Source organism: Pogona vitticeps, chromosome 2 (genome assembly GCF_051106095.1).
Source record: "Pogona vitticeps strain Pit_001003342236 chromosome 2, PviZW2.1, whole genome shotgun sequence".
NCBI classification, from domain to species: Eukaryota; Metazoa; Chordata; class Lepidosauria; order Squamata; family Agamidae; genus Pogona; species Pogona vitticeps.
In genome coordinates this window covers 204,488,308-204,504,752 of record NC_135784.1, presented here as the reverse complement: position 1 = coordinate 204,504,752, position 16,445 = coordinate 204,488,308, and the positions used below count along the sequence as shown (strand labels likewise).

General features: G+C 40.1%; 1 protein-coding gene across 4 annotated transcripts; it reads left to right on the top strand.

Moving 5' to 3' along the window:
- The first annotated feature begins 979 nt into the window (after nucleotides 1–979).
- On the top strand, nucleotides 980–16,061 carry AMTN (amelotin). 4 transcript variants are annotated; one of them, XM_072991972.2, is made up of 11 exons: nucleotides 980–1,114; nucleotides 1,573–1,641; nucleotides 4,975–5,019; nucleotides 5,614–5,670; nucleotides 6,237–6,317; nucleotides 7,594–7,662; nucleotides 8,287–8,346; nucleotides 9,536–9,616; nucleotides 11,562–11,597; nucleotides 12,350–12,376; nucleotides 14,000–16,061. In XM_072991972.2, the coding sequence occupies exons 2-11, from the start codon at nucleotides 1,588–1,590 to the stop codon at nucleotides 14,456–14,458; spliced, it is 969 nt and encodes a 322-aa protein (XP_072848073.2). In that variant the 5' UTR covers nucleotides 980–1,114; nucleotides 1,573–1,587; the 3' UTR covers nucleotides 14,459–16,061. The 4 variants fall into 4 exon arrangements, with proteins under 4 accessions (XP_072848073.2, XP_072848071.2, XP_072848072.2 ...); XM_072991970.2 differs by having other exon boundaries at nucleotides 7,591–7,662; XM_072991971.2 differs by having other exon boundaries at nucleotides 6,234–6,317.
- Nucleotides 16,062–16,445: the final 384 nt, after the last annotated feature.

Here is a 16,445-nt window from a genome sequence, read left to right as displayed (position 1 = left end):
TCTCTGAATTTGCTGAGAGGAAAAGCAAGACAAAAAGATGCAACAGCTTTTAAAAGAGGCTGAGGAGCCTGACGCCGAGAGAGGCCTGGAAGGAAAAGACATGAAATCGGGCCTTCTCAGCGGTGGCTCCTCGCCTCTGGAATAAACTTCCTCCGGAGATTCGCGCGGCCCCTACGCTGGGTATCTTTAAAAGCCAATTAAAAATATGGATGTTTATTCAGGCCTTCCCTCCAGTCAATACTTGATTCTCTCTTCTTATTTCTCCTTTATTCACCTTTATTTTATTTTCTTGGTTTTCACATTTTTATTTGTAGATTATGTAATTTTATGTAACTGTGTTTTTATTAATTGATTGTATTATATTGGAAGCCACTCAGACTACTCGTATAGACCAGATGAGCGGGATACAAATCAAATAAATAAATAAATAAATACATCAAATACAGAGTTTTTCATTGGCCAGGATCCTATCAACGCTTGCATCAGGCTTATGCAACAACATATAGCTAATTGCAGTTAATTGCTGAGGTCCATTGGGGCATTTTGGTTATTTGTCATGTCGTGCACCTGGATGCACATTAGTTTCAGCAAGTTAAGGAATCCTTACCTAAATGGCAGTAGGATTCGAGCCATTTCCAGATATATATATTAATTTCCAATATATATTAAAATACAACTCACAGGCTGCCTCAGTCACCATGCTGGCTGTGGGACTCTGGGAGCTGTAGTCCAAACCAAGTAACTTTCCCTATCTCTGCCTCCTTCTCAGTAGGTATGTTCTATAGGGATGTAGTTAAGATGTTTGACAGTAGAACCAGAGTCAGGTGAGATAAACAGGTCTGAAAACGAGGGTGCCTGAAACCAAGGATCTCAAACCAAGACAGGATGTGGAGGAGACTGCATTTTTGAGACATGAACTCAGTCTTCAACTGAGATAAGGTTCTTCTGTGGGCTTTTCACAACAGTCAGACAAAGATGTTCATTTGCTCTTTATAAAGTTGCAAGACCGGAGGGAGCTAATACCTTGTTTCAGGAAAATGGCTATGTACCATCCCTTTCTGTTGTTATTCTCCTCCAGATGTGGGTTCCAACGGCTTCTGTGTACTTTTTACGTGTAAGTAGCCATTCAGAGGGTTGCTAATTGTATGAATGGCATCCTGTCTGATCTGGTGCAGAGAAGAGAGGGTCTGATTTTGTTTAGCTCATTCTATGTGGTAAGAAAACCAACAACCAACCACAGACATTCTGTGACATAAGGCTACTCCCTGCTAATGAGATGTTGGGTATTGCGTGAAACACAAATGAGTACTTGCGGGTTCTGGTCTGATGACGACCCCCTCAGAAGAGAGTTTAAATTCATGCTGGGGGGACAGTTGCCTCTCCCAAAAAGCTGTAGCTGCCGTGAGGAGAATCTTGACAGAACAACAGGCACCAAACTATAATTTCTTCTGAGTTTGCAAGACAAGAGAGCGCGGTAGGAGTACCTAGTAATGCCAAGGCAGACATTTGCTTTGTGAATCATAATTTTCAAAAGGTGGAGGGGGAAAATGGATTTCTGCTTCTTTCACACAGGTACCAATTTGAAATATGAAGATTGTAATTCTGCTTCTTTTTTCTGTGGGACTGACGTTCTCCTTACCTGTAAGTCATTTTTAATCTACTTGACTCACTTGTTTCTATAAGACACTCTCCTGGCAAGCTGAAGAAATGTATATTGGGTATATCCTATAGCACAGCTCTGTGTTTCTAGCTGATAACGGGAAGGGCGCCTCTCAGAAATCCAAACCCTTTATAGGCAGCAGGACTCCCCCACTTGCAACAGTTTGACTTTCCCTGGGTTGAAACGCACAGCCCCTGTTCTGAGGTAAATAAGCTGTGAGGGCCGACAGATGTGAAAATGCTCCAGGTTCACACTAATGTAATTGGTACATGTCAAATTTCAGCTTTCTGGATGGTTTGAAACGGCTTTATATTAGCAAAATAAAGTGGTGTGGGAGGAGAAGGAAAAAAAATCCAGCAGCATTGTGTCTGAATCAGTGGGTTTTGATCAACAACAGCTCATGTTGAAATGAATCTGTTTGCCTTTAAATTGTCACAATAATTTGTCCTTGCCCCCTCCCCATTTATTTGCCAAGACAAACTAACACAGCTACTCCTTTGAAAGAACATATGTTATTTTGCCATCCTTCTCTTCCTTTCCTACCATCATAAATAAGTGAGTGGTTTACTTATCCCTTGATTTCACATTGCTTTACTTAAATGAGGCATCATGGATAAGACATATGTCCAATTTAAATTTTCTAATAAATAATCATGTGCTGTTACATCAATTCCGACTTCTGAAATGTTGACATACTTTAAGCAACCTGGTCGCAGTGGGGTATCCATATGAAAGGTTAATAAATTTATGAATGGCTTTTTACAAAGCACATTTGAAGTACCAGAGCATTAATCTGGATCAGGAACCCAGAGGGAAAGGAAAGTTTAGTCTTCTGGGGTCCATGCTAGAATCACAATCAGACAAGATCTCCAGCACTCGAAATATATTTGTAAAAAGCAATCTGTGCAGATATTGTGTCAATAGCATTCTATCTAGTTTTTTTTACATATTTTTATTACATTCCAGTTAATGTACAATCAAATTAATAACAATGAATTGGCTCTTGGTAGAACTGTACTCTTGATTATGGACAGGAGTGATTATGACTTGCATTATCTTCTTCTAGTAGACTTTTTCTGGCTAACCATGCTGTGTGCTACATATCAGCTTTCCAGCTGGAAATATTTTAACTAACTGGATTGTAACTTGTACCTCTGTTGGAAGGACAGGTATAAAATGTCTTTTGCCCCACAGATTTTTCAGTAATTAGGGTGTCTTGGATTTCATCTATATGGCTTTCTAGGGCCTTAGCTCATCGAGAATTGTCCTAACCATTGTGATACTCCTTTTGAGTCAGGCAGATTTATTCCCTTTCAGTCTCTGAGAGTTGAGACACAGGTTGATTTGGAATAATAACATCCCCAAGGATGTGGTGGGTTGTTCGTTTAAGTAGTGGCCGGGGCACAAACACTCTAACAATGGCATAATCAAAAGAGTTTCCTAACTACCTGCACTGAACTTCCTTTTCTCTCCTTTGTGTACATGCTGTGCTGAAGGGCCATGTTGATATAAAATATAGGTGAGGGGAAGGAAGGAGAGAAGGAGAGAGAATGAAAATATCTCCTCACAGTGGCTCTCTGCTTTGATCTTTTGTTTAAGTCAAATTTATAAATCACCATATATACATCAGACAGTAAGCTGTCCTGGATCAGGCCTGTGGCAAAACCATTTTCGTCTACTTTTAGGTTTCTGAATGTCAAAATAGGACTCCCCTGTGCAAAACAAACAAAAAACCAACAACCCCCCCAAAACAGGTTGGAAAGGACAATCTTTCTGAAGTTTGCAAATATATATGTTGCTTTTTCAGCCAAGAATGTAGAATAACAGAGGTGCTTAGGACCATGTTTAGTGTGGAGATTTCTGTGGTTGCAATAATGGTATTGATGTGGAGAAGAAAATAATAATAATACATGTGAAAATAAGAAAGCTGCCAACCAGATCACCTCATCACTGGTCTGATGTTAGGAATGTACTCTAAGTTGCTCAACTTTATAGCTTTGCCATTTGTTGTACAGTAATATGTTTTTCTTGTCTCTGGATTCCCTGTAAGTAGTGTTCTGTGAATGGCCTCTTTTCTGCATCTATAGTCCCCCCAAGAAGAGAACTATACTCCCACACTACTTTCTTCTGTCAATTAGCCATAAATAAAAGGAATTGACTGAGTTGGGCCCTTTTATTATTATATTGGTGAAGAAATGTAGGTTCACTCTTTTGATTTAGAAATTGTTGCTTCATTCCAAATAATCTTATAGAAATTACCAATCCTATTGTAAGATGTGTTTTTGACCACACATTTCAGAGATTTTTTTTAAACATGTTTTCCTAAGGTACAGATAAATTAGGTGGCTGGATAGCCCAATAAATTAGGTTTCTGCCTGTGGAGCCAGAGGTTGAGAGTTCGATTCCCCACTGTGCCTCCTGGGAGAAGAGCCAGCCTCTGTGGCCTTGAGCAATCTGCACAGTCCCAAGATGGCTCCAGAAGAAAGGAGCAGTAAACCATTCATAAAGGAAGAAGGGAGCAATAAACTACTTCTGAGTATTCTCTACTTGAAAACTCTGAAGTGTCACAGATCTAGGTGGTGGTGCTAAGGCACCATGGGCAGAGGATACCCTCCATAGTTGACCCTATTGTATGGTGGAGACAGGGAAGTCACGTGTATGCCCAGCTCAGGGGCTATTGCATACCCCTGCTCTTTGGGTGACAGGCAGGACCATGCAGTGGCTTAAATCCATGTGGTTAACCCTGTGTATGTCTCCCTAGTTTGCATCAAACACCAGGACGAGTTGCTGAGGAGGACCTGTCCCCTATACTAGCACTATAGACTATTGGCAGCTGTGACCAATAAAGCTGCAGCCAAATCGTTCATCAAAACGAGCTTGTGTGTGTGTTTTGGTTATTTGATCTCCGGCCACAGGACAAGACAATATTAAAGAGATGATCTACTGTTCTTGCCACAGACCAAAGGATAAGATGGTGTCCCTCTCCATTGCATATAGTGACTGAATTGCCTCAGTCTGCCTAATGGCAGGGCCAGCCCTGATTGTGATGCAAGTCGCAGAGTTCTGTTGCTGCATCAATTCATTTTATGGGACAAAAAAAAAGTGTCTTGTTTCTGTAGTTCTCCTCCTCCGCATGTCTGCCCTTTGTGTTAATGTAATGCAATGCAGATGTAGTGAATCTTACCTTGACAAGGTTATAATGATGTTAAACAAACAAACAAACAAACAAACAAATACATTGAAAGCCAACAAACTGAAGTTTGGTTCTGCACTTGCTTGTTCTTGTATCTAAAATTTCTTTTTTTCCTCACAAGTACAACCAGTTTGGTAGACTCCTTGCTACAAGTAACAGCAGAGAAGTAAGTAATTCTGTGGAGCTGCATGCTTTGCTTTGTTAGACTGCCCCCCCATACACATGTGTAATCTCCACACTGTTTAGTTCAATTAGCCAGATAAATAACTTGGAAAATAACAGCTTCTAGATTTTGCTCCCCCTCTACTTCAACTAGCAAGTCCGTAGGTATTCTTGCAAAGTCCATTTTTATAATCTTTTCCTAAAATTGTGTTTTTTGTCAGTATGTTAATATTCTAAATAAACCTCTTTTTAAAATGTTTTATGGAATCAGAAGTCCGGATCACAGTGCAGATAGGTACAAATGTGTTATTATTTTATAGTTTTTATGTGTTCGCTTCAAATCCACTTTTCTCTTTCTTGAAAGCCTTAATCAAAACATTTATTTTTGTTCTATTATTTCACTGTAGGCCTTATAGATAATTTTCACCTGAAAATGAAATACATAAATGAATAATAAAACAACTCAGCTAAAAAGAAACTTTTGTTTTTAAAAAAGTGCACATCATACTGTATGCAGAGTTTATGTCCTCCTATGATTGACAAACTCAAATTACGTTGCATTGCATGAAAGTTAAACTATTTGTGATTCAATTATCAGATATTACGACTGATGCAGAAGTACAGAGCCCAGGGGAACAATCCACAGCAAACACAGGTACTGTACACAGTATTTCAGAAACAAAATCACAATGTTGGAATGGAATGATAGAGAGAAGTCAAGTTTTAACTGTGCTGTACCTCTAATCAAATATTGTAAAACAAAATGACAATAAATAATTGCTGCAGAATAAGGCAATGTTTTCATGCCTTTATTCTTGCATGCAAAGTTTATAGAAGTTACTTTTGCCAGGCTACCTGGGTTGCTATGTGGCAGTACTAACTTATCCCAACTCTAGCTACATGCTGGCTTTGACAGAATTGAACTGTCCATTGAGTACCACCTCCAATTCTTTATCTTCAACTCTGGCATCACCTGGAATTGCAATTTCACTTATCCAGATATTATTTCTTCTTCTTCTTCTTCTTCTTCTTCTTCTTCTTCTTCTTCTTCTTCTTCTTCTTCTTCTTCTTCTTCTTCTTCTCCTCCTCCTCCTCCTCCTCCTCCACCACCACCACCACCACCACCACCACCACCACCACTACTACTACTACTACTACTACTACTACTACTACTACTACTACTACTACTACTACTATGTGTTTCTTTCTTGATGGTAGCAGAGATCAAATCCTGGGACTGGACTGCCTCCAGCAAAATTGATTCCAGATCAGCATCCATTAGCAAACCAGGTGCCAAATGAGGTAAATACAAATCAGTTCACTGTATGTATCACTGCTATGCAGCATGGTAGTCCATGTCCCTATTCTAGAAATTAGTCTTTGCTGCCAGCTGCCAGCCTTCAAATTACTGGCAAGTCTGACTCATGGGATAATGACACAATAAAGGTTCGTTGTCTAAACCCATTAAATGGGGCACTGTAGGTGGGCTGAAAGCTAGGAGTTGAGAATCCCATGGAATCCCTCTGGTCTGCTGTAGAGAACAAGAGAAGCTGCAGCTGGAACTCTGATAGCATGCCTGAAATTCTAGAGGAATGCCTTACAAATGAAAATCCTACTATTGTTGATTCACTCCCTTTGCATCTCCTGTCCAGTTCAAGAAAACGGAACCGCGTGCAGTCTGTGAAAATAATTCTTTCCTTATGGCTGCTGTTATTTGTGCATAATAATTGACTGAGGAAATGGGAAAGATTTTAAAACATTAAGATTATGTTTGTCGAAGTAAGCATTCCAGCTCTGTCCCGCCATATTGTTCATGTAGGAGCTGGATACAAGGGTGGTGGCGATTCTTCTGAGTCTGTGGCCATATGTCACACAGCCATGGCCCAGGCCTGTCCCTAAACTTTTTCCTGCCTAAGACAGAGCAGTGAAGTCCTGTAGTCCTCAAGTCAAGGTACAGAGTCAGGCTAGAGTGCTCATAATTATTAGTAATTTGCTGCCCTTTTGTGACATATCCAAGATCTGCAGTACACAGCAGTCACCTCACTTTGTTTGGGCCAGCCCTGCTGATAGCAACAATAGCAGGAGTGATGTGCCCGGTCAATCTATTTGCAAAACTAGAACTAGGAGTAAAAGACCCTGAGAATCCTTGTCTGTTTCGCAGTCTTAGGATATATGTGTGTATCCGTGTTATTCCAGTAGTGGTTTTGTGCTTGTGTATGTTTTTCTCCAGTGCTAGATGCCTTTATTCAAATACATGATTTCAAGAATGACATTTTCAGGAATGGGGTTTTAGACGCTAGTCAGAATTTTTCCTCTTGATATGGCTCTGATTTCAAGAAACAATACGGAAGATAAAATTTATTTTGCTATTATAGTCATTGAGATTTTGATGAGTTGTAGGCTATTCTGTATGTAATGATACTTCAGGCAGTAATCCTTTGAACAGCAATCAACCCTGTTGAACTTAATAGGATATTTTTCTTAATAGACATGTATAGCATTGCGCTGTAATTTTGTATAATTAGATTTTCAGATGATAATTTTGAAGAGTATAGTGATTGTTCATCTATTTCAGCAGGTTGTTCCATTTGCATGGCCTAATTTTCCAAATTTTCCAGTTTTACCTGCACAGATACCACTGGAACAGGTAAGTCCAAATCTGCTAATAAGGGCTCACCTCCACTAGGTGTTTTGAAGCAGCCTGGTATGGGCTAAACAGGGTCGCTTGGGGTCGGAGATGTGATATGTCTATTAATACAATCTTGGGATCCAAATGACATAATGAAGTTCAAGCTATCCTATTTAGTCCAGTTCCTTCTGATCTTGTGTAGTGGCTTTAGACTGTGGTAGACTATTGCTGAAACACTGCATCACTTAAAAGAAAAAAAAAGAACAGTATTTTCTTCAGTTTCTCTTAAAGGACTGGTCAAGAAACTTCTCACAACTGGATCCACAGACTGTCAACTGGTCTTTTAAGAGAAACCAAAGAAAATATTATTTCCCTCCCTTTTAAGTGGTGCAGCACCTTAGTGATAGTCTACCAGAGTCTTAAATGAAATTTCACTTCCCTTGCTGTTCCACTGAGGAGCAAAGGACGTGTTCAATTTGCCGATATACTCAAGTGTCTTGCTTTTTAAGCTACTTCATGCTATTGGAAATTCTGACCAAAAGGAGCCTTAACAACAGGGAAGGTATGTATAGGACTGTGCTAAGACTGTTACAGTAATTGTCTAAAAAAAAACAAAAACAACATCCATTCTTTGTATTGCAGAATGTTGCTGGCTATAACGTATTACCACTGCCACAGATGTTCCCATTAGATATTAATTCTGTAAGTTATTTTTTAATTTTTAAAAAGCTTAGCACTGTATACAGTATATTTTAATATTTTATATATTTGTTTTTTTCTGCAAAGTATTTGCTCAGCAAAAAAGAAATTAACGAAATAATTATTATCTTATTTTGTTTTGGTTCGCATTAACTACGATACATACATTCCTCTTCTGACTTAAAATTGTTAGTATCTATTTTATTCTTATTCCACAATAGTTTAATCTCCCTGGGTAGTTTCTAAAAATAGAGAAATGGCTGATGGACGAGTGTCACAATTTGTTTCTATCACAAGTCAGAGATCATGGTATAGTAATAAAACATAGCATGAATACCTAAAAATGATGATCATGATGATTACCACAACAGCAAAGAAGACTGTTATTTGTGCTTTTGCTATAGCAGTTTTATTTCTTTTTTAGAAGTTAAGCTATTATAGCCTATGAACCACATATCCCCCTTTTCTGGTTCCTGTTCCTCATCCATCACGGTCCCTTTAGGGAAACTCTGGTCACCTTTTCATAGCATATGTGCTTCAAGTGGTGGATGCTTGGGGCAACAATGACTGTTCCATGGAAACACTTCCCTTCAGTCCCGTCACTATACTTTTCTCTTGGATGACATCACAGGGTGTCTCATATAGCCCCTCCTACACACCTTAAACTAGGGATGTAAATCCTTGCTTGTCTTTCCCTTGCAGGCAAGAAGGAGGAATAATACCAGATTTCAGTTTTCTCATGACGACTGCCCAAGATGTTATTATGCTCTCACACCATTCCTTTGCATTTGTGAGCATGATTTGTATATATGTGTGTGCAAAATAAAGCAAAGCAAATTGGACATTTACCCATCTTAAACCTTTAATGGGTTTATACCTTTCTTAAAAATCAGCAAGTTTTGTGCTGCCTTTGGGAGTGAACAATTCCAAGAATTTCACTGGTATATAAGATGCCATCTTTAAAGATACTGTAAGATTGTCAAGCACCAGGCCATTGCCAGACAGTTTGCAGCCAAGGACACCTGCTTCCAGAGTGGCCGGGTTATTCTGGTACCAAAGCAGAAAATCTAGCAAGAATCTTTCCATCTTCCCAACTATATGGACTTGCAGTTGGCTTTAGACCAGGTTTCTTCCCCAGTGTGTCCTGTATTTGTTCTGAATAATTTCATACTCTCTCCTGGTTTGCACACAGCTTGTTGCTCTGCTAGCAGCACTCTCTGGAACAGAAACCCTGCCTCTACCAGGTGGTGGACTGACTGTACCAGCTCCACCAGTAAGTATTTCTGAACATTTCTATGGCTGGAATCCAAGAGTCCCTCAGATGCACTTTCATGGGCCATAAAATATGTTGGCTTTTTCCTCCCTGAGGCTAGAGAGAAAGAAAACATTGTCCTTTGAAGGAAGAAACTTCAAAATGTTATTTTGCTGAGGAAATCCTTGTTGGTGTGTGTTCTCTGAATACCACATGGAGCCTCAGGGAACTGAAGTCTGCAGGTAAAAGAGACACGTTTCAGGCCAAGGACCTCTGGAAAGGGGCTTTGCTAGGTTTTTCTGTGTGAGGTAGCTTTAAAGCAGTGGTTTCCAATTTTTTTTCTTACAGAATCATATATTTTATTCTTGAAAAACCTTCTAGCAGCCTCTAATAACTAAAAAGTGTCTCTCTTTTTATCGTTGGGTTCCCAGATGTTCTTGGACTACAACTCCCAGAAGCCTTTACTACTAGCTGCATTGTCCAGGATTTCTCGGACTTATAGTCCAAGAACATATGAGGACCCAAGTTTGGGGATCATTATTTTGAAGCCTTGGAACCCCTCCCCTCCCTTCCCATTGTTTGAGCTTGTAACATGTCACCTTTCATCCTTTCTGCTATTTTGAGCAAAGTGAGGAATAGAGATGTAAATTTTCCAAAAATTTCCATTTTTTTCCAGAACAAAAATTGTATTTTTTTTTCTGGAAAAAATTGGAAATTTTCAGAAATTTTACATGTCTAGTGAGGAGTGAAAGACAAGTATTGCTCATATGTTTTCCTGTTATACAGCTATGGCACAAAGCCTGATTGTCCCACCCCTGTCCTGCTTCTGTGACATCACAATGGCCCACCCCTTTGACCTCCCAAGTCTCTCAGGGAATGGGAGAGTGCTCACCTGGCAACGGCAGTGATTGGTCTCTATATTCCAACATCAAAAATAGAAGAAAGAGGCTGTAGATCTACAATAATCCAGACATATGCCTGTTCTGGATATTAAAAACAAAGAACATGTAGCCTTGGGCAAGATGCACATTCCTGAGGCACTTACAGAAGAAGGAACTGGCAAACCAGTTCTGTTTGTTCTATAACCCCTGGAAAGGGTTGTTATAAATTAATCTCAGCTTGTTAGTAGTAATGATTATTAACATCCTGGTTTCTTCTCGAGTCAACGTTCATGTGCTTAATTGTTCATTTATGAAATGCCACCCCTATATGTGACATTTATAAGGGGTACTTCCTTTTCTTGTAGGAGGAGAGTTGTGTACACCCTAAAATATAACATTAGAGGCAAATCACAGAGATGTGGGGAAGTGCATGAGGGGTGGGGCAAGCAGGCAAGCAAGATGTCATTGTTTCAGCTACTGCTCCCTCAGGCTAAATTACAGGCTGAGAGCAAAGTACACAGTGCATTAAATACATATTATCTTGTTCAAGGAATCTCACCTCATCTATTCCGACATAAGCTTGCAGAATGTCAGATGCATATTCAGATCAAGATCAATGTACATGCATATGTTGGGGAAACATTTAAACCACCCCTCCCATTTAACTTTTATATTTTAAAGAAAATTGATTTCCCCATGAAGCCATTGAAAAAAAAAGGGGGGGGGAGCTGCCTTGGCACCACAGAAGGAGTTTCTATTTTTTTTTTTTTAACTTATGCAGGAGGGTGGGGAGGAAAGGTGAAAATTAAGATAATCCACAGATGAGGGTGGGGGAGATTTAAACCTTCCCCACTGGCACATGCTGCAACTCATCCGGATTGGGACTCAGCACACTTGCACTGGAGCAGGAATCATGCACGTTCTGGGAGCCAGTTCCCAGCCTTATGAGCATTGGCTGGCAAAAGGAGGCCACTATACACAATACAAAGTAATACAAAGCCAATTTTCCCATCAGTCTTATCCAAAAAAAGAGAGAAACATTTACTTCAATGAGCTACACACAACTCTTATTACTTTCCTTGCAGATGCTTCCAGTTCTGTTTACACAAATGGGGCCTCAGGTAAGGAAAGAGAGACCATAGAAATGTTTGTCTAACAAAGTGCTTAGTTTTGTTAAACTGAGGTTGTATACTCCACTCACACAGCCCACTGCTTATGGCCGTGCTGTGTGGCAATGCTATTCTAAAAAAGTAACTTTTCCAAGAAATGCCTGGGGGGGGGATGGAATATATAGGTTAACTTCTTCACCCTCACATATGTATGGCAATGTGTCTTTCTCACAGTTAAAGCTAACGTATAGGATACTCCTGTGCTGATTATTCAGGAGCCAAGATGTCAACCAGGAAGCCTATTGTCTCTGCCATAAACGTATTTAACTACCCCTAATTAATACACCATCTCTGTCTCAATCCCTAAACTACAAAATGAAAATAAACCTTAGAGAGCTTTGCAAGCATCTCTAAGGTGAATAGGTGAAATGTCTGAACGGAAAAGCAATCAGCACTGAAATAGCAGGCATTATCACCGCTAGTCTCATGACATTAATACTAATAATGATAATGATAAAAATGACTTAATCCTAGAAATGCAGAGCTGGATGGGACTCTATGGATCATTGAGTAATGTTGATGGTATTAATGTTGGCGTCATCATTATTGTTTTTAACCTCATGACACCTCTAATATCAATAATGCTATTTAATGCAGGTGCTTTGTACACCTTTTTAGAATTATTTTTTTTAATGTTCACATTCTTTTATTAATTATTTCTCCTTCCTTTCCACATCCCTGCTTTCTCCCTTGCCGGGCTCTAGGGCCAAGTGCTCAGTTCTGAAGAAATGGTAAAAATGTCATTCTTTCCTTTCAACCTTCATTGTATAATGTGATTGTTCAGAATCAATGCTAATATATTTCCATCCCATCCATATTTATTTTATTTTATTTATTTCAGATATGGTGTGGCATGCTAAACCTATAGTCCAGACAATGAAGGCTCATACCCGCCTCATGCAACCTTGCTTCATTTTGTTTCGTACAGAATGATACCTTTTAGTCCTGAATAACCTTCTAAAAAGCCTCTAATAATTAAAAAAAAAGGTGTCTCTTTTTATCTTTGGGGTGGAGGGAATGTGGGGCCCTCCTCTAAACATGGCAGACTGTATTCCCCATTCCACCTAGGAGGCATGAGACTTTCTGAGTCCTTTTCTAAAAGAAAATCAACACCTGACTGGTTTTGGTGGGGAGGTGTCTGGAAGCGCTGACAGGGCTGAGTGCTGGGGACTACTGGCCAAGTATTGTCCATGCCTGGTCCATGGCCTCCTCTGTTTGAGAGAGCAGTAAGGCATCCAAGGCCACTGTAACAGCGGCAAGATGAGTTTCAAGCAAGTGAAGGCGCGAATAGAAATGTTGGCTAGAAGATTGGGAGACCCTCCACTTAAACCTCAAATGAAAATGAGGCAATCGCTTCATGACTATGAAGGAAGATATCCAAATGTGTGGTCCATAACTTTTGAAACCTGGATTGGCAGAGAGCATTTCAGACATCAGTGAGGATTTCCAGTCTTACAACAGAGAAAGAGCAAGGCATATATTCCTCTTCATGGAGTGCAGAGAACCTGAAAACAGGAGGCACACTCCATATGCTCTCTCTCCTAAACTCCATTCACCCTCCAAACATTTGGAGGGGGGAGAGTGAGCGAGTGAGCGAGAGTGAGAGAGTGAGAGAGCAAGAGAGAGAGAGAGAGAGAGAGAGAGACTAACCCTCTAGTGACCATTAAAAAAATTACTCAGGAGTGTTCCAACATGGCCTCACCATTTTTAAATGGTCAGTAGAGGGAATATTTGTATGGCCATGTTGGAACCACTCATGTGTAATTTGTTTATATGGTGCCCCACTTGACGACAACCCCACTTGACGACGACATGGTTTGACGTTGAGTTTTTTGCGATCGCTATAGATATTGCAAAATGATGGTTCCTATGGGTTTTTTTCACTTTACGATAATTAGGTCCCTGTTTCGCGAACCAATTGTTCGCAAGACGACGATTAAAACAGCTGATCAGCGGTTCGTAAAATGGCTCCCGCCGTTTTCCGGAGCTATTTCCGCAAGACAGGGATCACAAAATGGCCACCCTATGGAGGATCTTTGCTGCACGAGCAGGTATTTTCCCCATTGGAATGCTTTAACTGGTTTTCAATGCATTCCAATGGGTTTTTTCCCCGCTTGACAACAATTTAGCTTAACAGTGATTTTCCTGGAATGGATTATCATCGTCAAGTGGGGCACCACTGTATAGGGCTGTGTCACTCCATGGGTGCTGGGGAGATCATATTTTGAATCCTCAGGGTTGCTTATATTGCTTATATTCCACAGGCTACACTGCTCTAAAATAGCCAAAGTGGCTCTCTCAAATCACAGAACCTCCTGATAACTCTTCTGTGCCTTTTCTCTCAACTTTCACAGCCTCCTTCCCAACTTTTTGCTGGGGTTCTTCTCCCTGGAACACAAGGTGGTTTGCTGCCTGCGGGCCAAGCTGGAACACACTCTGAAGGTCAAGAGGGATTTCTTCCAGCTGGTCAGACTGGAACAAATCAGGGCAACCTACCATTGCCAGAGGGCACAGCAGCAGGTATCCAGAAGGCCTCCCCAGCAACCAGTGATAGCCTGAATGAACCAGTAGGTGGGCTCTACCCAACTCCCTCTGGCTTCAGACAGCCAAGTGCTGTGACCAATGCTGTGTTTGTAGAACCCACTGGTGGCATCAATATGGAGCCCAGCGAACTTCGGGAACCACCCACAACCCTTGTCAGACTCAATAAGAGTGATAATCAGAAACACCAAAATCTTTTTCAAGCATTTTTGAGAGGAGACAATCATATGCCAATAACTACCACAGAGAGCAAGCCCTGGAAAGCACCCTAAAGCACCAGTATGCAGTAGCATGTATTCTGTATGCTGACTGTCACATCCTCATGCTAATGTGTGTGATAGTAACATTGGGTTAATTTGAGTTAGGAGTGGCCTGAGTTTTGTTCTGTAATACTTACTATTAGCCTCACAATCTGGGAATTTCATGTTCCCAGTGATCTCTGGCAGTTAAGCAGGAACTTTGTAACAATGCTAGTAGCAGCATATAGTTTAGGTCTTAATGATCTGGGATTTGAATTATGCTGAAAAATCAAACACAAATATACACGCGTATGAAGAAAACTAAAACTAGGAAATGGTTTCTGCTGTGCATCATCCATACATATCTGTATGATTTTCATGAGAAGACACTTCCTTGCTTCACATTTCATGGGAATCTCCTATATAATTTTTTTGGTATTTACTGCAAAGAGATTTGGAAAGGCACCTCCAATCCCCACTTCATATTCTATGTGGTTATGCATTAGAAACATTATAAGCTAACTCGGCACTGAAAGTGAGTCTGCTTTTTTAAAAAAAATCAAGGCGAAACAACACACCGATGCAGATCTGTTTCACTGTCACATCGATTGTGGATAGGGTGCAATTTAAAACAGAAGTAGAGAACATCTGACTGTCCAGATGCTACTGGCCTGCAACTCCCCTCAGCCTGAGCTAGCATAGCCAATGACAAGGAATCACAGAAGTCCTAATCCAACATCATCTTGGAGGGCCACATGATTTCCATGCATTGTGGAGGTGTGTATACACACACACACACACACACACACACACACACACACCTGTGCAGCTATGCATGTAATCAAAAGAGGCTTTTAAAAAAAGGTACAAGTTGGTCAACAAGGAAATAAAAACATCTAGGAATAACTCAAGAAAAGGATTTGAATCCAAGGCCTGGCTGAACAATTTTAGAGCTCGGTATAGTCAAACAGAGAGGGGAAATGGGTGAATTAAATGCTGTCGTTTAAACAGAAGCTCATAAAGCAAGAATGAAAGATCTTATTAGCCATCAGTGAAGGATATCTAGAAGTCACTAGAAGAAAGAAATCATTTGTACATCAGGGTCATTGTCAAATGTGATTTTCCAGGAGAGGATAAACACAAGTAGGAGAGCTTAAGCACTGAAATTCTGAATTTTGCAATAAACAAATGTGGTGATAAATTCAAATGAAGAGAATATATAAGGAAGTCAGCCATGTTGGGTGGATTTCCTCCCAGCTCAAAAAAGTCACTGTTAATAGTCTGCTGCAATGTAAGGTTTGCTTACTCTAAACTCTGACATATTCTACTGTGGTAAATATGCTTTCTTTTTTTGCTCTGTCTTAATAAACTTTACTTAAACTATTGCTTTGAAGTCGCTGTGCTGTTACTCTTCAGAGGATGGACTAATAAACCTGACTTTAGATCTGTGGATCAACAAATCATTGAATAGCAATGTGAGCAGTACTGCCAAGTGTCATGTTACGGCTCTAAGTTTGGGGTTCAATCTCTAAGTCTCGGTTTTGGGTGTGAAATCTCATAGAATGAGACACTGCCGATTTGGCAACTCAGTTTCACAGTTTATAGCAGAAATTCATACATTTACAGTATAATCCTAGAACTGCAGAGCTACAAGGGACCTTACTGTATGGCTGATCAAGTCCAGCCCCTGTCAAGGCTCTTTTTGTTCTCAGAATTAATCAGAAAAGTGTCTGCAACACTGCAGAGTAAACACTGTTAACCATTACATTTTTAACATGATATTGGACATTGATCCATTAGAACTTCTGCATCTACTGGAGGTCTGCAAGCTGTATTTTAAGCGAAAAACCAACCTTTATTGAAGTTGGCAAGCTGGAGCTGTCTTCAATTTGCTGACTTCCCTTACCTACATTGTTCTAAGACTTAACCGTCCAACTAGCTAGGATTTCCTTCTTCTGCCAGATGTCTTTTCATTTGGATTCAATTGTAATACCAGTCTCTCAAAACCTCTGATTCTGAA